The 26,670-nt window shown below is 39.7% G+C and overlaps 1 protein-coding gene across 1 annotated transcript in view; it reads right to left on the bottom strand.

The window, feature by feature from the left end:
* Positions 1 to 26,670, bottom strand: part of ryr2b (ryanodine receptor 2b (cardiac)) — a 59,640-nt gene that overhangs the window by 13,786 nt on the left and 19,184 nt on the right. The window contains 52 exon segments of the mRNA XM_054600738.1: positions 223 to 303; positions 626 to 699; positions 826 to 902; positions 1,637 to 1,716; positions 1,985 to 2,084; positions 2,304 to 2,357; positions 2,574 to 2,625; positions 3,280 to 3,375; positions 3,780 to 3,893; positions 4,203 to 4,325; positions 5,296 to 5,450; positions 6,277 to 6,339; positions 6,496 to 6,657; positions 6,815 to 6,901; positions 6,990 to 7,077; positions 7,429 to 7,666; positions 7,771 to 8,091; positions 8,221 to 8,351; positions 8,745 to 8,826; positions 9,343 to 9,590; positions 10,046 to 10,106; positions 10,275 to 10,324; positions 10,550 to 10,662; positions 11,423 to 11,487; positions 11,866 to 11,981; positions 12,200 to 12,323; positions 12,447 to 12,522; positions 12,953 to 13,030; positions 13,181 to 13,318; positions 13,559 to 13,648; positions 13,883 to 13,961; positions 14,181 to 14,344; positions 16,487 to 16,627; positions 16,735 to 16,825; positions 17,394 to 17,614; positions 18,100 to 18,269; positions 18,575 to 18,695; positions 19,555 to 19,663; positions 20,935 to 21,121; positions 21,717 to 21,852; positions 22,417 to 22,520; positions 22,827 to 22,959; positions 23,190 to 23,304; positions 23,414 to 23,688; positions 23,965 to 24,119; positions 24,251 to 24,362; positions 24,457 to 24,657; positions 24,810 to 24,859; positions 24,862 to 25,435; positions 25,548 to 25,761; positions 26,027 to 26,253; positions 26,497 to 26,583. Coding sequence (XP_054456713.1) covers positions 223 to 303; positions 626 to 699; positions 826 to 902; positions 1,637 to 1,716; positions 1,985 to 2,084; positions 2,304 to 2,357; positions 2,574 to 2,625; positions 3,280 to 3,375; positions 3,780 to 3,893; positions 4,203 to 4,325; positions 5,296 to 5,450; positions 6,277 to 6,339; positions 6,496 to 6,657; positions 6,815 to 6,901; positions 6,990 to 7,077; positions 7,429 to 7,666; positions 7,771 to 8,091; positions 8,221 to 8,351; positions 8,745 to 8,826; positions 9,343 to 9,590; positions 10,046 to 10,106; positions 10,275 to 10,324; positions 10,550 to 10,662; positions 11,423 to 11,487; positions 11,866 to 11,981; positions 12,200 to 12,323; positions 12,447 to 12,522; positions 12,953 to 13,030; positions 13,181 to 13,318; positions 13,559 to 13,648; positions 13,883 to 13,961; positions 14,181 to 14,344; positions 16,487 to 16,627; positions 16,735 to 16,825; positions 17,394 to 17,614; positions 18,100 to 18,269; positions 18,575 to 18,695; positions 19,555 to 19,663; positions 20,935 to 21,121; positions 21,717 to 21,852; positions 22,417 to 22,520; positions 22,827 to 22,959; positions 23,190 to 23,304; positions 23,414 to 23,688; positions 23,965 to 24,119; positions 24,251 to 24,362; positions 24,457 to 24,657; positions 24,810 to 24,859; positions 24,862 to 25,435; positions 25,548 to 25,761; positions 26,027 to 26,253; positions 26,497 to 26,583 — 7,003 coding nt within the window.

Raw genomic sequence — 26,670 nt, 5'->3', positions numbered from 1 at the left:
CCACCAACTATAGCAAAGCGAATGTGTTTCCCAGCAATGATGAATTACTGTTAAACCCTTATTACCATAATATAGAAGTGACATTAGGGTAAAAAAACAACAAAGCCTGTAATCTAATATTTCTTATGGTTTACTGTATGTGGTCCTTTTTTCAAAGACTACAATATAGTATATGTGAACTTTGTGACAGTGTGTAAGTGAAAACTGCATCTGGCAAATAACCTGAGTTGTGTCCTTCACAGAGCAGCTGTAGAAAACGGAATAGATCACAGGTTATGTCTTTGTCGAGCATCACCTTCTCTCCTGGGAAAAAAAAGATTTTGAAAGAAATAAAAGGATTGAAGGGCATGAAACAGAGCAATACTATAGAAAAGGAACAACAGAATGGATGAAAGAACGAACAAAGAATTTAGAAAGAGGTGAAAAAACAGAGATTTGGATCACAGTGGAGTCAAGGAGTCAGCAGCTGATAATATTCAACACTGAGAAATGTAGAAAAAATAGGATTTTGTGGATTTAGAGTATGTTTTAGAGTATGTGTTCAAGTCCAGGGATCTCACAGCTGACTCTTCAGCTATGACATGGCTTGACAGACACATTTTTTATTTCCATATGACTACAGTACCTGAGCTCTCGTCCATGGCCATGCCTAATCCTTCCGCTTTGTTCTGCCTCTCAAATGCATTCAGATCCAGAACACTAGATATCAGAAAACCACACACACACAGAAAAGGTTTAAAAAACAAACAACTTTTGCAATCTTTTATCAATTTTCATCAATCAGCTGAAGCGATTCATCAAGAAAATGTTCCTACAGTCACTCACCTACATGACCAGATGAGTCCAGCCATGCTCTGAAAGAAGCCAACGTCCTGTTTCTTTCTCAGATAATCCAGCATTTTCTATCGCACAAAAGCATCAAAGACAAGGTCTGATAAATGGAGGAGAATGTCTTCTGATGCATTATTATCTTAAAATGATTTCTTTATAACCGCAAGCTTTGTTGTTGTGTCTCTGTGTCAAGGCATCTTGATCATAAGAAGACACAGAATATGAAAGGGATATGTTCTGAATAGGAACAAATTCAACATGTTGAAGAATGGACCCTTTTTTTAAATATACACTTTCGTAGAGTTATCTATGAAAGTGTTGGGATTTGTAATGAGTTGCCACATAATGTCACTATGACATGAAAACATCCATCTCTATTCATTCCAAATATAATCATTTTTATGCAGTGGCTACAACAATGACAAATATCTTCAACAGTTCACAACTATATTTTACAGCTAAACTTTTCTAGTCATCGATTAGTTACGCATTACTATTTTTTTCAATGTACAGAATTGTTGTGCTTGTATTTCATATTTTTCTCCTGAATACATTAAATCTAGCAATCCAATCTAACTGCCACAATAACGTTATTTCCTAGTGTCACCTGATCTAATCTTACCTCTTCTTTCTTTCATGTGATATTATAATAGTATTTTGTTTTATGATATTAAACTCTCTAGTCCCGGCATGAGAGGTAGAAATGGCCAATATCTGAGATCTGTGATTATGCAAACCTATTTTGGGTACCCCAAGAAAAACAAGGTGTATGATTTGAAAAAGAGACACCAATGCAGTACTGCACCTGTTGAACAGTGGCATTCCCTCCATTGAGAACAGCAATACCCAACTTCAATGTCGGGGCAATCATAGAGCCCATGGCCCCTGATAGGATGTGAATTTCAGAACAATCAGAGGAAGAACAGCAACAACTCAAAAAAATATGAAACTGCTATGGTTTCGTGATAGACATTTTAAGAGAAATGTTTAACTACTTTGACCAGGAGTCAGCTCGTCTTGGATCAGTATTTAGTAAATATAAAGTATCTAGTTTACGAGAATGCCCACCTTAACTATGACAGAAAGTCACCTTAATCTATTAGAAATAGTACTATATATCATTTATCAGTATTCAGCATTTTTCCTACTGTACCTTTGCTTGCACTGATGGTTTGCAGGACCATCTCTGAAGCTCCACGGCGATGCAGCCTGGCCTGCTGGTACAGCAACTTCTGTTTCTCCATCTCCTTTTCCTGAGCCACAGAAGGTTAGTTCATTATTGTATCTCAACTACTTCGCTCATTGAATATAACTAAATGTGAATGAAATTGATTATTTTTTTATTATAATTATTGCAATAGAACATTTTAAGAAGAAAAAAGTCAGGAAAATTACGATTAAATACTGTATCTAAAACTACTGTATCTTAAAGATCTACAAATCTATTGTAAAATAAGAGCCCATTCTCTCACTTCAAAGCTTTCCACCTCCTGATCTTCATCCTCATCATCCTCTCTGTGGCAGCTCTGGGAGTGACAAGAACAAAGGGGGGAAACAAACAAATAAAACCCATTCTATACAGAAGAGGTTCAAAAATGTACAAAATTACATATTTTTGTTCTAAAGTGCATGTGACATGCACAAAGACACACAAGCAATAAAATACAATGCATGGTAAATTATTGAAACATATTAACAAACATTTAGATACGAAAAATTAAATAACACTTATTTTCTATTACCTTGGCCATAATAGCAGCGTAGGACTTATAGAGGCCGTCATTTCCAAGCTTACTGTGAGCAGGGGGAGACGGATAAAATCATATTAGAATATAAATGCAGCATTCTAAAAATGGCTGGTCAGTGACAGGGTCCAGGTCAATACGTAGCGGATCCATTCACAGTGCTTTAACCTAGCCTTGATTACATATGTGAATGCAGCACCACTTCAAAAAGCCTCCAAGCAGTATGTGATTCTTGAGTGTGATCATTTTATTCTCAAGTCTTCCCAGTGGTATTGCACATTTTTATTGACCACACCAGAACACCTGGAACCTTGCTGATTTAAACACATCTCATCTGTGGCTGCACAAGTGCCCTCCCACTCCGAATGTCTTTACAGTGATGCAGGAATATCATGAGAACATCACAGCGATACCTTAATGGGATTGGTGGACCAAATCATGCATGACTAAAAAGTGCACTACAGGAGAAACGTTTCTGCAGGTTACACCTACAAAGAATTGAAACAGATTCCAGGTTGCAGGTTTTCAGAAAGCAATAGCCACAGATGTTGGATGACAAAAAAATCCCTTCTGACTAATTTAATATTGATGTTCTTAGTGATGATGGTCAGATAAGTAATAAAAGTTGCAAAGAATTTTTTCTGTATGTGATCTTTTAGATTCACACACACACACACACACACACACGCACACACACACACACCTCCTTTCCGTCAGGGCGCTTCGACTGAAGAGTGTAATGAGTTGTAGGAGGGGATCGATTGGTTTGGCACCTTCCTCCACATTCTTTTCTTCCTCTCTGGCACCTACGCACAGCTCCATCACTCCTCCCCTCTGCAGTGCAGAGAGATAATAAAGCCACTAGTATGTGCGCTAGAATAATGTCACACAATGGCCATCGGCAGCCACTGGTTGGGGACTAACGTTTACCCCCGGCAGGTTAGCAGTCTGTCAAACACACACTATACAGTATACACAAATACACATAACGTGATCATGTCTATGTGCATAGACAAGGCATTTATGTTTAATAGGTGCTTTGGTCTAGGTATTGTCTGAGTGCATTAACAAATGTAGCAAAAGAAAGTATGGGCCATATTTGAGGTACATTCATGATTAAACAGTGTGTATTTCTTACCTGATCATAATTCAACATAAAGGCCTGTCTTAACTTGTGTATGTTACAGAATTGTTTTGAACTACTCATTTTTTTAACTCACAGCCAAATCCTCCACAAGCCTCTCTTCAAAGTTGTGGTCCTCAGCTGATATCCAGGATTTATTGTAGCCTTGGAGGAACAGGTTGACAGCTCTGTGCCTGGGGAGTAGGGGAAAGGGTAAAGAGACAATACGAGATTAGCATATGCATAGACAATTGTAAATAAGAGATGGAAAAACAGGCAGCGTAGAAGGACACTGATAAAATATGAAAGAGCTCTGATTAGACCAATTAATGGTCATTCATCAAATCCTCTCATGCCTATCCAAGTTGAGCATTGTAACATCCACTAGAGAGTAAAGTGTGTTACACCAGAGCTATAATTCACAAGACACAAACATAAAATGCTGTGCCTATACCAAAGGAGTTTCATATTCTAATGCTAATGTAATCATCATATGCTTGTACCTGGGTAAGTTGTAGAGGGGAGCCATCCTTAGGCAGGCCACCACTGCTCGTTTCCTCTGTTTGGATAAGACCTTGTGCCACGCAGGTTTTATACTTCTCTGCGGATGCTCCACCTGAACCCAACCAACGATAAACAAAGATCAGATAGATAATGTAGCACATGAACCTCAGATGGACCCAAAGAGATATCAGTGAAAGCTGTTGTAGAGGTTCCGCCTCATGCATTTGTCTTGCATGTATCACTCAGTAGCACTGCAGGCATTACTTTTTTCAAGGTTATATATTCAAAATAAATGAGTGTTTGGAATAACACACAGATGTTTCTTATCCCCTTAGCCCCGAGGCCTTGTAATATCAAACAGCCGATAACTTGTATCAACAGCCCTTAGAAATTACAATCTAATTACTTTGGCAGAGAATAAACAATTCAGCAACAGTACAGTTACTAAGGCCGGAAGACTATTTATTCATTATCTACACCTGTGCTTTTCCTACTGTGACATATAAGTGTCTTCGGTAAAAAAAATAGATACTAATATGGCAAACAAATATTTATTTTCGCTTTAGAGCCAGCTGTTGGCTGGTGAAGTTATACTAGTAGTAGACATTTTCAGCTAAATTGATAGAAAACTAGAAATATGGAGGGTTGTATGCCTCCACTTAAGATAAGATAAGATAAGATAAGATAATCCTTTATTAGTCCCGCAGCGGGGAAATTTGCAGGCTTACAGCAGCATAGAGTAAAGTGCACACAAGAGACATAGTAGAAGAAGACAAGATAAAAATAAAAAATGAAAAATAAAAAAAAACAAGTATTATAAATAAGCAATAAAAACAGTAGAAAAACAACAATAACTGAAATATAATATTTACAGACAGAAAAAACTATTTTATCTATTATTGCACAGTGTTAATAGACATTTGTGTGATTATGTCATAATCAGCATATCAATTCTTGAGAAATGACTCAAAAGTGTTTAGTGAGGTAATGTTACCATTGACCTCCAAATTCTAAACAGCTGAAACTCGAGTCCAAGTGGACTTAATGCTATATTTGAAAAAAAAAATCTTTCTTCCCTTAAATCAGATTTATTTTTTTCTATTGTTTTAAAAGCTCACCTGGTCCAGGTAATAAAAGACTTGAGCTATTTCCAGAATCCTGTCTACAGTCTTTTGTGCGTCAGGAATGGCCCCTAGCTGGCTCAGGTGTTCTGCATAAAGGGTTTCCTGCATCAAACATTCTGATGCCTGTATAGAGAAAAAAGAATGGCACGTTTACTTCTTTGGCTTCTTCTTTAGTATCTCAACCATTTATTTAAATGTATTTTTAGTAAAGCTGCTGGAAAGGTCCAAAATTCAGGGATAAAAAAACAACTAAGGCAACGAGAAAATAGAATTCAGAGCAAGCACCTTCAAAACACATGAAATTTGAAATGGGTAGGTTAATAGACATTATTAACGAAACAAGCTGAAACTTGCTTTCCCAATTGCCTTCACTCTCCTTGCTTGAATTCTTATTTGCTCCACAACAAAGCCGACCATTTCAATACGAATTACAACAGATTTTCATACAAACAACAAAGGATAGCTCACGGGCTGTGCAAAAATAGTTTCAAATGTAAATTAAAAAGTGTATTTATGATAATGACAAGTCAGAGTTTATGGTTTTTTTCATTACTTACTGATGAATAAACATATTTATCACTGACTCATGACTAAACAAATATTACATGCATATATTACATGCATATTCTGAACAATATTGTGAGTGTGTCGCATTGATGTCTCTGGTGAACGAGTAACAAAAAAAAAAAACAGCTTATGATTTAGCAGACTACAAGATCATTCTTCAATTTAATTTGCCACACACTTGATGATTCCTCAAATTAAAAGTCACATGCATTCAGGCATGGCAATGAATATGCAGAACGTCAGGAGAATGTAGAGAAGACATACACCTTTAATGAATGAATGAATAAATAAATAAAAATGTCTTTAATATTGTAGTATAAGGATCTTGTCTAGGATTTTTCTGCAAACCCAAAGAAATGCAAACCCAAATGACAGCCTTTACCTGACTCTGAAGATTTTTACGACAATTGGAAATTTGTTCTCGAATCTCATCTCGAGTGTTTTTCTGTGAAAAACAAAAAATGGCCAACATTAAATATATATACAAAGGAGATTTTCAGACCCTCACCTTCAGTCGTACTACACAGCAGATTACACTCAATACATCAAGGGGTTTTGTCATCATGAGGACTACATTAATGATGGCACATTTCCAACTGACCTGAGTGAAGCCGCTCTTTGCCAACATGATAAGGCTGTGGTCGCTTGGAAAACAAACCCTGAGTCCCACAGGGAGTAGTCTCTTCATGGAGGCCACAATAAGAGAGGTGTGAGTGGAATAACGATCTCCCTTCCTCTTCATCCTTCTCTGCTCATGGTCAAACTGAGCATTAAAAAGACATGCAAATGGATTAACGTTGAGACTTCACCGACAGTTGAAACGTTTTTTGTGATGACCATACAACCACTAGTAGTGATTAGATATCCTGCACTTGCACGTCAATGTAAGCATAATGTATATGGCAGAGAATATGGCTGACCTTGGTCATTTTGTCGTAGTTGACCAAGAAAGCCAAGTTGTTGATTTCATTTTGTACTACAAAGTTCTGTTCCTCCCACTTGAAAGTCTGTTAAAGTAAAAAAGGGTGAAGAAAAAAATGTTTAGAGGATACAATATTCACTTGATAAATAAAAAACACTATATGTCATCCTCACATGAGATTTGGCCCAGAATGTAAAGATCTCTGCCACCATGCTGAACAGCTGCTCAGCGTCAGGGCTCAAATCTTTCAGCCAGCTGGCTCTGAGACAAGACAAACCACAACACATAACAGTTTCATTCCAGGGTCTATTCCTCTAAAGCTTAACAATTGCTTAACATAATAACTTAAATAAAAACTCAATGAACTTCCATTGTACTTTCATTGTATCTTCAATGCATGTTTATTTGTATTTTTTAATTTACCAATAGTTGTTCCACAAACATTAAAGGAACATTTTGTGTTCACAAGGCCAGATGATGATTACTGGAAGGGTAATGTCAACAGAAAATATGTAAAATAAATTTCACTTTCCACCGAGTCTTAAAAAAGCTTTTGGCCTCAGAAAATAACTTTGATTCCCCACATCTTAGCTCCTTGGCGGCATGCCTTACCGATTACAATCCACAAATGGGATGAGGAGGGGATAGAAGGCGTAGAGGTCTCGCACCAGCACAGTGAACTTCTCCTGTATCTGCAACTCTGCTTCGGAGGTATCACACCCTTCTGCTTTTATCTGCTCCTCCTCTAGAAGCACACATTTGGCCCTCTTCCTCAACTTCTCCATCAGTGGCAGGAAGTGGCTCTTTAACAGCTCGGTGCCAGCTTTGCATGTAATTGGCTGAGCAAAAACTAAAAGATATGACCATTAATAGTGGAAGAAAATAAAAGGAATAACTGATGGTGGATAGAAGAAATCCACACAATAATCGCAGAATTGCACATGATCACAATACCTGCCAGCTGTTTCATCCAATCGCCCTGGCTAGCTCCCACATGGTTGTGGATGATCCGGAGGATGTGGCCCAGAAGGTCGCTAGCATGTTGAGGCGTGACAGCGGTGCAGATTGGGTTGTCTGGCTGGCCCTCAGGGCCCCAGTACCACCAACGGGACACGTAGCTGCAGAGCAGAGGTAAAGTGACCTCTGTGACCTGGATGTAGTGGGCCTGGCGAGCTCCAGCGCCAGCGCCTGCCAACTCCTCCACTTCACCCAGAGCCTGTTCGAGAGGGGGCAGGAGGGGACACATGTCTTCCACCTGATCAGGCAGCCCCAGGTCTAAGAGAAGCAGATATGGAATATAAGGCCATGAAAACCGGGGGGGGGGGGGGAGCTATTCAAGATGACCAAGATTATACAGACAACATACATAAATATCAGTGTGTTTGCAGTATGTTTGTTTATTACCTTCTATCTGAGAAGCACTCATGGTGTTGTAAATGGAGTAAGGATTGTCTTGGTTTAAGGATGGCTCCAGGAAGCACACAGGAAAAGTCCCAGCCAAGGCTGCCAGACAAGCACCTGCTGCTGGCCTCTGCCTGTTTTGGATTGATGTGTTAGGAGGTGGGCATGGAGCTGACTAACGACCAGATCTTATCAAACTGTATTGGTAGGGATCACGAGTTTAAGTTAAATTGCCAGCTACTTTATTTTCCTCTATCTTACCTTGGCCTTAATGCATACTTGAAAAGGCCCAATAATGATACATTATCAATGAGGGTGGACAATTTCATAATTTCATAATTTCAGTGATTTCTATGATCAAGTTTTGTATGTACAGTATCCACAAAGTAAAAAGTACATTTTTTTAACCAAAAGCTAATGTGAAACAAATGAAAGCATAGACAAAAAATAAAGAGAAAACACGGTTAAAATAAGACATTATGGTCATTAGCACAAACTATGAAATAACATAGAAATACAGGAAGTACCCCTCCATGTAGATGCTGCTACTGGTGCCAAGAGAGAAGAGGCTGTTGAGGATCCTGTAACAGGACAGCTGGATACTCCCCACTAGAAAGACAAGGTGATGGATAAAGCTGAGATCCTTGTTAGGTTTCTTTCAGACAACGCGAAGGACGTAGAGTAGGAAAGCTGATAGCTTATAATCACAGAGTGAAGGACTAGCTGGATGGCTGCTGAATGAGGTAATGAATGATTCCTGGAAGGGCAGGATATCAGTGAAGGAGACAATATGCTCCTGCTGCTCTGTGGCCGTAACTGAGACACTTAATGAGAGCTGGTGTCAAAGCTGAAGAAGGTAGGACGGTAAGGGGAAATCCCAGTGAGTGATTTCAGGGATGTGGAAACCAGCTATTCATCCAGCTTTATAGCATACAGAGGGAAATAAATGAGACTACTGAAAACACATGTGATGGTGCCTGTATATAAACTACTGGTACAGGAAGCTTATGAACACATTACATTTGTAATTATTTATTCTAGTGTGCTCTTTAGGATTTAAAATGCATCATACAATAATTTGAGACATTATTCTTTAATAGTAGTCTGCATCAAGGTCGCTCTTACCCAGGAGGTCCACGCCATAGTTTTGGTTGCCAAGATGCTGGAAAAGGGAAGTGAGAGTGGGAAGGAGAACAGAGGTTGTGAAGCTGAGAACCTTGGCTACTCCTCTAGCCTGTTGACTCCTACTCTGAGGTAAACAGGCCAAGGTCACAGAGAGGTTTTCCACAGTCATCTCCAGATCTGTGGCAGCTGCCTCAAAGAATGAATGCAGAGATGCTTGGATAGACTCTGGGGCTGAGTTCATCAATGTCCTAAGGACAAAAGATAAGAAAATGGCAAATAATGTTTATGTGAGTTGCAAAAATGTAAGTATGTTTAATTAAAATATTTTCTACATGTATAAATGTTAAATGGAACATTTAGAAAATAAGAGGTTACAAGGTTTTAACGTAATATCTCTTTTCTCAAGCTATAATAAACCAGTTAAGTGGACTAAATCGGTTGCTAATCTATCCACCAGACAAGTAAAAATGACATCAATCTTTGCTCAGCCTAAATTCTACTTCTAGCGTCATGCTTCAGAGGCATTGTCCCCAAGGAGTAAAAGTGATATCAACAATTAGATAGCATCAGCGTATCAGTGGCTCAGTTACACCAGTCATCTCATCCTCAGACATGCTGGTGTGACACTGATCTGACACTGATGTGACCGCTGGCAGAGCAAGATCGATTCAGGCACAATGAGACAGTAGTGCCATCTAGCTACCTGGCATCCAGAGCCCGAGACAAAACATGGAGGCAGCTCGCAATTGATGACACTTCGTTTCCTGGAAAAACACACACACCAATATCAGAACACACAGACCAAAAGAAAGTAAAATGCAGAACATGCATAGACACACAAGGAATTGGAATCTCACACAATAACAGCTTAAAGAACAAACCAAGTGGGACAATTGATGTCTGAATTAGCTGTATTTCCACACCATCCTTACCAAAGAGTGAAATCCTGTGTCTTACCAGAGCTGCAAGCTTACAAAAGAGGCTGGAGGTGAGGAGAAAAGACAAGCACAGTAATGAGGAGAGGGGAGTGGAAAAAATGACAGAACACGCAATCAGAAGAATGAGGCTTCTTCTGTTGAAATAAAAGCTTTGATTATGCTTCAAACTATGTCTGAGGGATTGTTCCAGTAGAATACAATGTGCAAGTGCACAGAAATACTTCCAGTGTACGCAACATGCCATGTGTTTTGTTGGGGGGGATACATACCTCGCAATCATCTCCTTTTCCTTTTTTGACGCATAGCTTCTTGAGTGGAGAGAAGTGGACAGGAAATACAGACGGTGGCTCTTCACATATTGTTCCAAAAGAGGAAGGATGACCTATTGAATGGAGTAATAGCCAAATGTATTACCCACATCCCCCTCTGACTACTGTAGCTTTAAAGTTTTGTTTAAAAAAAACTTGAAACTTGAAATCATCACATACATTATGTGCCTGATCGTCCCAATAACATATTGAAGCTACATGCCACACACCAAGAGAAATATCAAATTCAATTCAATTGTGATTCAACATCACAATTATTTTTGACTGCACCATAACATCAAAAAGATATCTGGAAGTATTTTTTTCCACTTGTTGATTGAACACTTTTGCACTTAATTCCGCCGATTGCAATGTCTTGTGATCATGACTAGAATGACAAAAGTTAGGGGTCTAACATGTTTAACATGCGTTTGTAATGACGGGTGAGTGTGTGATTGCGTGGGATTTGTGGGTTGTGGAGATTTGAGGCATGACTGTTCATGGTATTGGCTGACTGGTTCTGCCTCATTGGGTCCCATCAATGAAAAAATGTGTGGGAAGCATTAATCAAGGTCCTGATGGCACTCGACACGCCCACATGGATTTCCAAAATGGTTAAATAGATTACACAGCTACAAAAGGTTTTACTTAGAGGGGTTGCCCATGGCAACCATCTAACAAAACTAATTAGATGACATGAATGTAAAAAGGCTAAGAGGGGGGGGAATGGCCTTGGAAAAATTCAATTGGAAGGGGGCTAAGTCAATGTTAAAGATTCCATATCAGAGAGCAGATTTCAACTGTGTTTAGATATGCATTTGATCTGAGGCAAACCTTGGGAAAGAAGTCCATTGCTTGCTGGCGTGGAGCTTTATCTCCTTTGGACATCTGTCCTCTGGCTTGCATCACCTCTAGAAAGAAAAGCACAATGAAATACAAAATCAAAGAGTTAAACTACAATGATACTACAGATAAAACAGAGAGATATAGATAATAAAAGTCTCTATCTAATTTTCACATAAGACGGACCAGTTCACATACCAAGGCCTGGTGTGCGCAAAACTACCCTGAGGTGAACTCGCTGATGCAAGAGACTGCTGCTCATTATTGATACAATGTGGAGATTCAAGTCCTACTGATGTATTCGAAATCTCATAGTGTAAGCTACATAAAGTACTCACACCTTTGGGATGTAAAATGTGAAAGTTTTTTTCTATGCATTTAATATCTTTGACTTTTGTTTTTGGTCTCAAAAATGATGAACACTGTCATCTTACCCAGCTCCAAAATGTGCTCTTGAGCATCCTCGGTGTGAGACAGCAGCCGCTGAAGGAGAGTGTAGCCAAAGCAGTTGGTTATGGCTGGAAAGTCCATCTCCACTGTCTTCCGATCCCTGCAGAGGAAGTGAAAAAAGGGAATATGAAAAACTGCTGCTTGAAAATACAGAGCGCTTCCACCCCAATCGCTTTAAACCCTGGCCTTTGTATTTTGAATTTACAGAACTGCCTGCACAGCACTATAAAATGAAAATGGAACACCTCACTTGCCAACCACCTCATACATACTGCATCACATTGCCCTTTTGCAATCACAAGCTCATTCTGTACTCACCTCCACACAGTGTAGCCACTGAGCTGAAGGAACTTCAGGATATCCTTTGCTCTCTCCCTGAATTTGGTCTTCTCCTTGGCAGTCAGGGTATCATATGGTGCAAGCATTGAATGGCCACCCCCTCCTGCGAGCAGAAATGGGTCAAATGTGTTGCAATTTTGTTAACAGCTCTGTGCTTACAAGGAGAAGAGGAGAGGATTTGAAGAAATGTCACAGAATAATAGTTGTTGACAGCATGGTATGTTACCTTTACTCTCAAGTTCTGATTTCTTCCTCTTAGCCCAGGCATTGTGGTAGTTTTCAGCCAACTGTTCAGACATAGCCTTTAGCAACAACAAAGAAAAATAAGGTAAAAATCTATTTTCTGACTTGCCTTTACATTTCAGCTCATCACATTCAACTTTCAAAGCAGGAGGAAAGCCCAGGCCCACTTGTCCAACAAGGAAACTACTTTTGTCAAGAGTGTATCAGGGAGTCCTGTAGCCAAACTATGATTACACAGCACTCCAAACTGGTTACCAATGGTGGATGATTTATCTTTTTAAGATGACTTAAGATGTTGACATGACATCTGACAACTCACAATTGTAGCCAAGGTTACATGCAAGATATTATTAGAATTATCCTTATTACACAATATTAGTAATAGGCCAGTGTTACGACCTTTGCAGATTGTGTGGTTGGTCTTAGGTAGAACAACAGTTGTAACTACTTTAGAAGTGTATGCCACAGGGAAACAAATGTATTACTCACACACTGGTCCCATGATAAGGTGATGCTGCTCACGTCCATAGGTTTGGGGCTGAAGGTTGATGCTCCTTCAAAAGACAGCTGGGACACAACAAATGGCTTATTATGCAAAAAAAAAAACTTGTGAAATCCAGTAAGGAGAAGTTAAGTTGTGAAGGACATAACTTTTACTAGAACAGACACCTTCAGTGCTTAGAGGTTAGGTGAATGTAGCATTTTGAGTACATATACCTGTCCAGACTGAGATACCCTGGGTGTACAGGTATGTGTGCCAAATGCGTCTCCTTCTTTGGTTCTCTCTATGGTCCATCCAAAGGCCAACATACTCTTTATTGTTTCTTTAATTGCCCAGCGGTATGCCTCCTTCTCCTGAAATATAGATGAAACCTTCATATAAAACTTAACTTTCTAGGTTCAGGACAGCAGAAGCGCAAAACAAGGTCAAATTCCCAAAACTTGAAAAGAAGTCTGTTGTTCACTCGATAAACCAAAGACCACGAACCAAGGTATTTTAATCTTTTATATTACACACAAATTTAGCATGCAAGTGCCTCTGGAATTTCTCAGTTCACTGCTTTCTTTTTCTTTCTCTTTGACTTCTCACTCTACCTTCTCAGCCAGAGCCCTGTATGGCTTGAGGAGAGGGTGAACCTTGGTGTTCTCACATAGCTGCTCCCCATGAACCCAGCCATTGGCAAACTGACAAGGTAAGACACAGATTTAGTAAAAATCCCACATTAGAAAATATGCAGACATCATGATATTAGCTCAACCACAAAACACAGAAAGATGTTTTGACACTTTGAGGCAGAGAACTAATCTTTTAAATATATTCCTAAGTGATTCAGTCCTGGCCTGGATATCACACATCAACTCTTTTTTGTCCACTTTAACAGGCCATTCAGATTTAAAGAACAACTATTGTGATATTACCTTGTCCAGTGACCACTTCTCGTGAGTGTGCTCAGCATACTTGTTAACTACGAACTCCAGTCTCTCTGGCACTGACACGCTAGTGTGGGGAGGAAATAATACATATTTAGCTCTATAGCATAGTAACACATTTGGATCCAACCGCATATAATCAATTGAAATATTTATCCAGAGTTTCATTTATCCACACATTTTTGATGATGACACTTTGTCAAAAAGTTAGTTTTGTCATCCAGATTAACGGTTACACTTTTCCTGGGGCAAAACAGGTCATCCAGAGTCAATATTGGTATCTTACTTGGAGGTATCTACAGGCTGGGGTTCAAAGTGTCCTTCTGTGTCCATCGAGGCTTGTCTCTCCTCATGGGACACACAGCTTGAGTCAATGTGGTTAGGGGGCAGGGCCATGGACACTGCAGCCAGGCACTGGACAGACAGCCTGAATAACTGAGGCTCATAGGGCTGTAGAGTTGGAGAAGGAAGGGGGTATTGGAGACATAATGTGGTAGAGAAAGAAGAAAAAGACACAGCATAGGACATGATGAGACTGGGTCAAGGGAAGCCGGGCAATACTGTCAAATGGGCCCAATAATACTAAGATATAATATAGGGATATCAGTCTTTCCTCCTGTTCTGTTATTTTTAAGATAACAAATAATCAAAAAAATGTTTATCGCTATCATCCACATTTTACAAGAAAACAGAGATTGCACTAAGAGGGAATGATACATCAATAATATCACTAATTTGTTAGCCCTGCGTGTTTACGTGACACAGTGGGTAAAATTTGGGTCAGAATGCACCTTTCCAGGTTTGCACCTTTTTCAATTTGTCTGTCTTTTTAAGTTCTGTCATTATGTTTATATGCACACATGAAACTAGGAAATTTGAAACAAATCTGGCATATTGCTGAAACATTCAATTGCAGGACTGTCACTACAAATCTAAAATTGGATGATAAGCAATGTTTACCTTATTATTTTTATTACTTTGAGCATATGTCTGAATTTTACAAAGAGATCAGTATTCAGCTGAGGAAACAAGCTTTAAATGCAATTTCATAACACATGGCATTTAAATATTTGTATCTATAATTGCTGCAGAAATACTTCAGCTGAAAACCCCTGATAGTGGTAGCTAGTTCAGTGGCCAAGAAATCCCATTTCTCCAACTGAAATTTAGTCTTAAGTTTCTCTTTTGCATGACGTCTAACAAATCTGGTTACTGCAGGACTAAATAATAACATGCTTAATTAAATTATTGTAAAGAGAGTGTATAATACAATTTGTACCAAACTAATGCAATCTAAACAGTATACCACAATGAATATAACTTTTTGTTTACATAACCAGTTACTTAAGTTATACTATACAATAGGCCAACTGATATTCTGTACACCTGAGCTACACTTTACACTGTAATATTTCTCTGAAGAGAGTCTGTGCATTGTTGACTTGGTCTCTGAAGCTGTTTGATGTGGCTTACAAGTGGGCCCAGAATAAGTTTTTTCGAACCAAGTTGTTTTTGATTTCATGTTGTCAATCTGTTAGGTGAGTATAATTTCAGCAATATGCTGGTACATACATACAGACTACTGAGGAATAATTCTCAAGTTTCCAACAACTCTGTTGAAGGGTTGGAGGTTTGATACCAGGATATAAAAAATGTAGTCTTCATCTCAAGTGTGAAAAAAAGGTTATAAATCAATAATAGGATAACAAAAAAAAAAAAACATTTATTCTTTTTCTGCAATTTTTCTGGTGTTCCATAAAATTATACAACTATAAAGTAAAGAATCGGGCTGCACGGTGGTATAGTGGTTAGCACTGTTGCCTCACAGCAAGAGGGGCCCGGGTTCAATTCCCGGGCTGGACAACCTTCTGTGTGGAGTTTGCATGTTCTCCCCGTGTCAGCGTGGGTTCTCTCCGGGTTCTCCGGCTTCCTCCCACAGTCCAAAGACATGCAGCTAAGGTTCATTGAAGACTCTAAATTGCCCGTAGGTGTGAATGTGAGTGTGAATGGTTGTTTGTCTCTATATGTCAGCCCTGCGACAGACTGGCGACCTGTCCAGGGTGAACCCTGCCTTCGCCCATTGACAGCTGCGATCGGCTCCAGCACCCTGCGACCCTTAACTGGATAAGCAGGTTACGGAAAATGGATGGATGGTTGTCTGTCTATATATGTCTGCCCTGCGACAGACTGGCGACCTGTCAAGGGTGTACCCTGCCTTCGCCCATTGACAGCTGAGATCGGCTGTACATGGGCCACTATCTAAATTTGATAAACAAGTAAACAGCGCTCTGTGCAGCAGCGGAGCTTCAGCGCTCTGCAGACTGAGTCTAGTATGTCATCAGCAGTGTGCCTTTACAGGTCGCAGCTCATTGTCTGCAATTTACTTTTTCCGCTTGATATACTTTACGTTCCTTGGAGTCAATAAGCAATGAGCATTTGTCGACGGCACTTTGAAAAGGCAATACTGGGGGCCAAGCAATCAGACCAGTCCAAACGGCCACGTCCAAAAAAAGGGGCTGTGCACCAATTCTTCCAAATGTACATAATTTCAATGTGATTTTGAGATTGACACAGGTATTCAATATTGTTTACCTTCTTTACCAGGGCCTTTAACACGCCCCAGAACAACTTTCTTGATAGGTGGAGCTCCTCTTCAGAGGCCAAACCGTGGTCACCCGGCCCTCCAGCTAGTGAGTAGTACTTCCACCTCTGCTCATAGTGACCGGTCAAGAGCTGGTTGGTGAAAGTATTGAGCAAAGTCAATAAAATGTCCTTTTAACTTGGTGTACAATTGTACATTTTCACATATACTGTAGTAAACTGTATTTTTTTGTATCCACCTTTAATGGCATCTTGCTGTAGTCTGTGAGATGGGGAACATCGAAGACAAGACGTCGTAGAAGAGGCTGCATCATAGATGGTTGGAGTTGACTGAGGACACCATTGAGGGCAGAATTAGTCACATGAGCAGATACAAATCACATCCACCAACACACACAAACAACAGATGAATGATGTAATGAATAATTATCATGTCTCTGAAAAATGTCGCATATAATGGAGATGATGCCATGAGCAAGATCTAATTAGTTTGTTAACATTTTTGATTGACTTTGGTAAATAACATCCTAATTGGGCAAAACAGGCTTTGTAGTGATTTATTAAATATAATGAGTGCACTTATGCGTTTGCATTAGCTAGCAATAATTTGTTAGTGTCTCTAGTGTCGCTCCTCAACATGTGATTTGGTCAAAATCCAAAATGCAGTCAGGTCAATCAATACAGGAAGCTAATGGTGCAATAATACATAAATTACAAATGGCACCCCACATAAGAAGCAGCTTCCAATGTTAACATTGTACCATAACATATATAATCTATTAGCGACTTGCTGAAAAATCTATATCCTATCTGCAGACAGCAACAACTCTTTACAATAATAACAAGCAGTGAGAGAACCCTAACAAGGTTGCTTCATTATACCAGCAAAAAGCATTACCTGCACACGGCTAACAAACATTCTTCAATAGTGTCTCTCTGAGCCTTGGTCAAGCTAAGAGCCCTGGAGAGGTTGTAGATTGCCTGGATGAGAGAATCCATCAGCAAACCATGATCCTCTAAAGGGCAAAAGAGTGCTGAACATTTGGTGAGTAGGGGAAGAACAGATGTGCATAAGTATCTGTTGAGGGCCAAGGCCATATCAGTGGATCCTAATTCAGCCTGCAAGGAAAAAGAGAGGTTACAATTACACTAAAGGCAACGAAATAGACAAGATGGAGTGAGGAAGAAATTAATGTAAACAATGTTTCATTAGATTTATCTTAAAAATATGTTTAAGCTAACCAATCTACCTTTATCAGGAGGGAGACATACTATTAAGTTTTATGGAAAACAAAACATTAATTAATTAGAATAAATCTGAATACATTTCAAAAATATTTCTTATTCAAATTGAAAAAAACAAAGAAACAAGTCTCATTTAAGTTAGTGCAGTAGGTCACTCAAGTTAGCCAGGATTGTTCAATATCACAGTAAGGTTATGATATGGTACAGTCAATGTGGGGGACAGTGGGAGAGAAGTGGATTTTTTTTCATGGTGACAGGGTGCAGCTTTATAATAAGAAGTCTGAGGTCACTCCTACAGTGTGTAACTGGGTCTAGCGAGCAGGTGAACAGAGTAACGAAATACAATTTTCTCTGCTCACAGTGTCAAGAGAGACAGCTGCCTGAAGGTCAGGCAGAAAGCCAACTTCTAGTAGGTGGAGAAGAAAGTTCTGGTTCTCAATGCCATAAACCCGGTCCAGGAAAAGAACCACAGCTGCCTTGTGGTCCGGGCAGAACACTGTCGATAGGTCAGGCTCGACCACGAGACCATCTGGACAGAAAGATGAAAAGTAAAGATTAGATGTTAAACCAAAGGTCATATTGGTATATGTATTATCCATTTATCTATACTATGTGAGCAGATCCCCGTGTGTGGTTATGGATCCCTCGTCCAGACTCCAACTATTGTCATCATCATGTAAAAGATGGTTAAAAGAACCCTGTAATTACAAAAACCTCTTCTTTAGAATATAATCTAAAAAGAAACAAAAGCACACAAGCCAGGTTTCTGTGCGATTACTTAGCACAAAGTGGTGTTTTATGGCACAGTAAGAATGGCTGATAGGCTCATTTGACCTTTAGTCACTGAAGGGATTTGAAAGGAGATGCTGATGACGCCCTCAAGATCCTGAATGGGGATGAGCGATCTGAGAATGGCTCTGATCCTTATAGCTTCTCCTTTGCCCCGTTGAATCAACTGCACATCAATTCAGAGCAAACCATTGTTATTGGTCAGTCATTTACAGCTTACAAGGGATTCCCACAATATGTAATACGGTACAAAATAAAAGACATTCTTAAGTACATATATTGTATCATCAGTGTAAGGATTAGAGTGGTTCTATAACATTATAATGACATCTTCCTAATGATGAGTTGCAGCCCATTTTGTAGTAAAAATGGGATTTATTTTTTACTTTTTACTATTTTATTAGCTGTTATCTTTATAAAGTCTTTAATGCATTTCTTAATCTGTAAAGTGCTTAGAACAGCCTGTGTGTTTGAAAAATGGTCCTTGTCTTGTTTTGCCTTCAAACTTCAATACACAAAAAGAAACGCATCCTTTCAAAGGCATTTCTTATCAGGCGTTTATGCCGACAGTCAGGTACACATGCTCACTCCCAAAGCTGGCCTAGTGTATAAATTCTGACAGAATTAAGCCAATTACTCTGTCATATCCAGTAAATAGCACCAGGGAGTTTAGAGTTGTGATAGACATCACAGACCACCTGTTAAAAATTGGATGACAACATACATGACAATATGTATAATTGTATAATTAATGATCATAGTGTATCCAACATTCTATACAAGTGTATATTAATACTGTCTGGTCCAACTAGATTATCAATGTTGTGGAGTTAATTGAGATGAATACAGTTATCATTGGTATTGTCTAAACATAAAGAGAATGAAAGCCAGGGTATTTTTTTCTATTGTCTCATTTGACGTACTCTTGAAAGCTTTTTTTAGACTTTCTCCATTAGGCTTCATTATTTGAGACGTCAGCTGATATTGATGCAAAAGGGCTTCTGAAAGCTGGAAAAAACACTCACATGCATCTCTGGAGCACATCGCCCCAGCATGTCGATAAGGGCTGAGTAGAAGGTCATGATGGCGTGCCCCATGTGAATGAGGTCATCATCGTTGTCCTGGTCAACATCTCTATTACGGGAGACAATCATAACAGTCCAAAGCTTGTCATTAACTAAAACAAATCATTAATCATAATTGTAAATAGAATCAAATGATTGATTATTCCTAAATAAAGCAGCTCGTTAGCAGGATGAGATAAGATCTTTCCTCCTCATTAGAAATGAGCTTACATTTCTAATGAGCTCAATATTTATATAACATTCTGACAGTTACAATAGAAGATATGCAGACAGAGCAGTGATCAGCTCCAACTCCACATAAATCCTGAATTATGCAGCTTAAAAATAATCAGTGTCATTAAACCGTTCCACTGTTGTACATAGCTTATTTAACCTCTATTTACCAAGGGAAGGTTGGCTGAACAAAGATTCTACATTCCAGCCAAGAACTGCTCCAAAAAGCCTGAGAACAAATTAATCCTGGGACTTATTATGATCAGGCATAAAAACACAGTGCTAAACAGGCTTATACCCATTATGACGTTATACTAAATTATATGATTTTATTAATGCCATTCACAGAATGAGTAGCACTAGATAAAATCTTTATCCACATACAAAATCTCTTGACGCTGGCTGAGTTGAATCATTTTCAACCCTGCTCTTTCACTGGAAAAAGGAAGTGAAAGAGCAGGAAAAACAGAAAGTCATAGAAACCTATTTTATGAGTATTTCTATACCCTACAAAAAAGTAAATAAAATGTGATGCACTAAAACTGTCTGAGTTCAAAACCAGTGTAGAAGACATTAGACATTTTTGGCTGTCTCCATCTTGTTCTTTTGGAACAAGAAGTGACAAGAGAGGGTGGAGCTAAATATATCTTTAGGCGACCAAATGTTACAATCTACTTTAATGAACTGAAAACTCACTGTGAAGGGTTAAAGCTGTGAGATGAAAACACAAAAAACGTCTGAACCGGACAAAGCTGTGGTAGCGACCTGTGAATCACAAGGTAGCCACGCCCCAAAGAATACTCTGATTTATCATCTATTTTACTCTAAATTGGACCATAATTTACTAAATGCACATAGTGATGTCTTGAAGAAAACTTGAAACTAGCGATTGAGACCATAAAATCAGGTTTACAATGTTTACTGAGGTAATAAATCAAGTTGGTTGTAGGGTCATTATCTCATGGACGTGATCTGATGGCCAGTATAGAAATTAACCAGGAATCGGAACAGGGAGGTTGGCCCTCGTGCATATTAGCCTTATATGTTTGTACATGTAAGCACACACACAACAAAATAACTTTGCAGGACTCAACATCTAATACTGACAGTGTTCTGTTGGACTGGTAGGTGGTGCAAGGTCCGTCCATAGAAGGGTCCTCTGAGATGCCGATGGCTTCCTCCATGGCTGCTAGGAGGCCATTTCCTTCATCACCTCGCAGGGCAGGGCCAAAACACTCAGGCCGACGGATCAGCAACCTCAACACCACATAAGCATTCTCCTCTACACTCTCACCTGTGGTTTAGAAACGCACAGAAGATAGATATTAACCATAAAGTGGACTGGATGAAATTGTGGATTGTGTGGTAAAGCATTTCTTCGTTTAAGATCCCATTTCTCCCAGATATTTTTATTGAATTTATAAACTCAATGAACTCAAAACAAACTAAGACGATCAATGGAATAATGATGCCCAGGTATGTACAGCTTTAAGGCTGTATAGAAAAGAGCAATAAAATCCATAAAAGGCACTTGGTTTAGTAGTTCCATGCTACTTGGCTGAACTGTCAGCACCCTCAAGAATAATTTGAGCTGATGCCTTCTGGCCACCGCTTCAGAGTCAGAAAAATCAATAGTAGAAGAACCAGAGAGTTAATTACCTCTATTGCAAATAGCTTACTTAATTGGAAGCCTGACATGATGCACCCTCTTGTACCTTTTTTAACTTTGTATTTGACTCGTGCTATTCTAGCAGCGAATATCTTTGAAGTGATAAATGGGTGCCTGAATAGGTTAGAAGTCAAAAATATAACTGAATAAATAAATAATACAGTTTGTGAAATAATTAAAGTGTTTTAAGGGCTGCCATGGGTAGAAATAAAAGGGTTACCATTGCAGAACACAGCAAAACGTAGAAAATCCAGGTAACGCTCGCCCTCCACAGGGTTCCATCCAATATCAGGATAGCCTTTAGCCACGAGCATCGGACAGCTCCGGAGACAGCAGCCAGCAAGGTACTGAACCACCTGGATAGTAGATTACATTAGTTTTACAGATACTGGTCCTTTGCAGCTACAACTAATGTGGTACAAACTAAGAATATACAGACAGCGACAAACTCACACAAACATAAACAACATAGATGAGCGGGACAATTAGAGTGACACTGCAAAAAAATATTGAATGTCAGAGCATGTTCATTACAGACCAGGCATCTCATTTTTTAAATCCGTGAGTATGATCAACATATGTGCAGGTGATGAAGATGTGCAAGGTCTGTCCCTATCAAATAAATCTTAAATGAAAAAAAAAAGATGTGATCACTGCACGATCTTCACACCAAAACTATATGAAAACTAAAGTGGTACTTGGCGATATATGTTCTTAATTAGAAGATATAATTGACACTTGAAGCTATTGCATCATTATAAGTATAACGTGTGTAACAACGTGTGCATCAGAAGCGGCATACGCCTCTTTCAGGCCCCCGTTTTGTTTATTTGCAAAAAATGAGACACCAGAGCATTTATAGACATAATGGTGACTATTAACACCAGCGCTGTAGACGAAGGCAGCACATATGAACTCACCTTCTCTAGGTCAGGTTCCCTCAGTGCTAAGGCCAGCTCGTTATTATCCATAACAGAGGCTGCCGCCACATCCAGAGGAGTGGCCCCACGCATGGATGGTGAAGCTAAGGTACAAAGACATTAAACAATCTTAACACTGACTCATAAACTATAAATATTGTCAGGATATTGTGGCTTACACCTTCACAAGGTTATTTTTTCTTAAGTGCAAAATAATGTCCGGGCATAGAGTAAAAGGGTCAGACACAATACCGCATACATTTGTGTACTTCAGTGCTGCAATACATCATTACTCAGTAAACAATCTTAGTGAAACTTTAATATTACATGTTTAAAATTGAATGCTATCCTTGCAACGGCTCTACAAACTATGGCCTCAGAAATTGCCAGAGAGAGAGAATACGATTTACCTAGACCAACACTGCTGTTCTCCAGCAGATAACTGAGATGGTCAAACAGGGCGCCCTGATTATGACGGCTGATGCGGCAAAAATAACACAGGAATCGACAACAGCTGGCCACCATCTTCGGAAAGGTAATCTCCTAACAAAGGAAAATCAATGCATGGGTATAAAGAAAAGGAAGATGTGAGGAGGTTATGGTGACTGTACTGCAGGGAGTATTGCTCTATTAATGATGCAGCTACAACACAGTATTTTACGTTTCACTTCTTCAACCTTAACCTTTATTCCATGACCTATGAAATACAGATAGTGTTCAAGTAACACACATTTTGTCCATATTATCACTATAAATGTAAATTTGTCTCTCACCTTTAATTCCCCTTCTCCAAGAACATTGACCATCACCTCCATCACAGTCTCATGTATCCCCAATGCCCTCATCAGGTTAGGGTGCTGGTAGAAAACTTTATTATTCATGATGTCTCTGTGCATAAAACAGGGCAAGAAAATTGAAAAAAAAAAACTGAAAGGTTTACTCACATAATTGGCGTGAAATGAAGCAAAGCCATGCCCCATTAGAAATGTCTACCTACCCTAGTCTTCTAATCATCAGCCTCTCTTCTTCTTTCCCCATGCGGACACTGAGGAGGGAGCGGATTTGGCTCAGAGAGGAAAGAAGAGCCATGGTGTCTTCTACCGATACCTGGCTGATCGTATAGGCTCTGCAGAGGTGTCCTGTCATTTGCCCCCCAAGGCCCTGATACTGGCGGTGAAGCAATGAGAAGACAGCCCTAACAAGTTCAGGGTCCTCCATCTCAGTCTCTTGAGCCCAACGCACCATCGTCTCAGAGATCAGCGTTTTGAGGGACTCTGAAGGAATAGCAGGTGAAAAGTAGTGGTAAAAATGAAGAGTGGAGACTGAATACGTTACGTTATTACGTTTTAGATTAGTTTGTTACATTTTAGGTAGTGAAACAACATTTTATGGGAGGTTAATACTTGATATTTACATCGATTTACACTCATCTCAGCTGTGTTTCTATATGGTATTGATACTGAAACAAAAAAGGTTGCAAAATCCTATGTTCATGTAAATTAATAGGACAAAATGTCCAAAGTAAGACAAAGAGAGGGCTTTGACAACATCGATGCACTTACTGGCGCTCTGCGGTCTACTCCCTTCCACATCTATTGGTGTCTTCATCAGTCCAACGACTCTCGCCACTAGACTGAGAAGTCGGTCTTTAAGAGACATCTCTGCATTCTCTTCATCCTCTGGGTCACTGTCCAATTCAATGCCTGCATAACAGCCAACGAGATGAGATTTACTCAGTTGCAATCTTAGTAAGTGATTCCTGGGAGATATTTCATAGTGCTCTGGCTCAATGAAGACTAATTATGAATAAGTCAAATATAAACAGTGTTCCAACCACAGTGTGTTCTGAGAAGCTGATGGAAGTCTTGCAGGAGCTGTTGGATTTCTACTGGACATGGACAGTTTTCCTGCTGCTCATCCTCTCTGAAGCTCAGCAGCACATTGATCTAGAGACAGGGCACAGATGAAAGACATAGTATACACCATAGTCTACAAAATGTTTAATGTTTTTTTCATCAAGCATATTTCAGGAAATTCAACCTGCTCCTGTGGAGGTGAGCGGAACTCCTTGGTCTTGCGGGCTGTGAGAGCGGCAGACATGTTGAGTGCTTGCATGACCTGGTTGTAGCGAAAGCGTTGGTTCTCCTGCAGCTGACCAACAAAGTTGTCAGAAAACGCAACCACAGCCTCTACCCGATGGCGCACCTGGCAATCGCACAGGTAGGACAGCAGACGGCAGAGCTGGAGAAAGAAATGTATTAAATATTCCTTTACGATTTATTTTACATAGCGTATAGGAATATAGAAACATCACTTGTGAAGCTAATCCAAAATGATATCAAACAAAAGGGGAAAAAAAGACAAATGTGAAAATAATCTGCTAGTTCATTCACCTCAAGTTTGACAGCTTCAGGAAGCTTCATTTGAAGAAGTCCTTGTTTAAGGGGTAATCTTCGTTTTTGTTGCACCCTTTCCATTCCTTTTCATCATCACTAGCTTCTTCTTCCTCTTCCTTCGCGATGGTTCCGGCATCTATAGAGAAAACTCCTGGATCTATCAGTCTCAGAACTTTTCCTAGGTCCTCACCCACAAATACCCCCATAACCAGTAGGGTGTAGAACAGTCTAATTAGGGGAACCAGAAGAAGCTCAATGCTGCCTCCTACAGGATCCCTCACACCCTGACCTACAGCCCAAACTCCAGCAGTCAGCATCTCCACAGTCAGGTTCTTCAATATGTCCAGAGGGATTTCTGGGCTGTCTGTGCAGGCTATTTCCCCTGCACCATCTCCTTCCATCCCATCACTCCTTACAAAACAAGGAGATGAGAAATGCATCTGTGGTTTAAGGGATGTGCTAAGACTAGTGCTGGAAAAGCCTTCTGGAGGTAGACCATTCTCCCCATCGACACCATTAGCAGAGCTGGGATAAAGGGTGATTTCTCTGGTCTGGTCAGTCATAGGCACAATATATTCGTGGTTCATCATTTGACACGCTGTGGTGTAGCTGCTGAGGTGAACCTAAAGAACAAGAATACTCATTTGTTTACCCTCCAGAGACCAAAATGTCCTTATCCTGTTGTTTATGAATGAATTACATAAAGAAAAACATGAACCTTAAACAAGCAATTACCTGAGTAAGGAGCTGATAAAATGCGGAGCGGAGGGGACCAGGGAGGTGGGGATTCTGAATGGCATGAAGGACCTGGGATTGGTCCACGTGACTGCAGAGTGCGTGGCAAACTCTGGTGTTTCCAAGGGCGCATAAGGAGCAGTAGAGAAGGAGTGTGTGGTGGTGAAAGGTCAGGAGGTCATCAAGTTCCGACAGCTCCAAAATGTTAACAGACCTTGACGGAATCAAGTTAAGGCAATTTTAGTGTTGTTGCTTGCTCGAAATAAAAATTAAAGTTCAAGGGGCTAACTTGGCAAAATTGCAGCGGTCGCATTGTTGCGTATAATACACTAAACAAACATGTGCTGCCTGGTGCTTGCCAATCACAGCGGAACAAGAGGCATGCTGGATGATCAATATAAACAACACATGTATCACTTCCTGTGCACCCAAAGTCTGCAAGACCTATCCAAAAAACACATTTATTCCCACTATTTAACCTGTTTTCATCAGCAATCTGAAGGGTCATGACTTGCAGGGGCTCATGGCATTGGACTCTCCAGCCGTGGCACTCATCTGGCCGATCCACCATCACCTTTAATGCGCGTTCTGGTACTCTGATCCAAGAAACGGGGTTTAGATGCTGGACCTGAAGCCTTGGAGGACACTGAGGGGTTGCATTCCTTCTTTGGCTGCGAAGCAAACCTGCTGACAGTGGCATCACATTCTGGATCGAGAGGAAGACAAATACAGGGAAAGATGTAACAGACCACTAAACATTAGTAAAGAATAAAACAAATTGAAACACTGATTGAAAGCAAAGCTGCAACCTAATTAACCTGATTAATTACTGATGCAACCTTTGAACAAGAATTTGTCTAAATTATCGTAATTATGTTGCCTTTTTCTAGTTAAGAGTAAAAGCATGTCTAATGTGTTTGACGGGATTGAAAATGGAGATTTCCTTTACCTTAATGCATCCCAGCTCAAACTGAAACATGTTGCTCGTAGTGGGCTTGACAAAAACAGCCGGAAACAGCTTTGTACCGGCTTCAACCTGATAAGTGGTAGAACAAAACTACCCTTAGTTTAATAGAGCAATGCTCAAAGTTAAACATTGCTCACTATAATTACTTTTAGTAAG

The sequence above is a fragment of the Anoplopoma fimbria genome, chromosome 6 (genome assembly GCF_027596085.1).
Source record: "Anoplopoma fimbria isolate UVic2021 breed Golden Eagle Sablefish chromosome 6, Afim_UVic_2022, whole genome shotgun sequence".
In the NCBI taxonomy this organism is placed as follows: domain Eukaryota; kingdom Metazoa; phylum Chordata; class Actinopteri; order Perciformes; family Anoplopomatidae; genus Anoplopoma; species Anoplopoma fimbria.
This window is presented reverse-complemented; position numbering and strand designations above follow the sequence as displayed.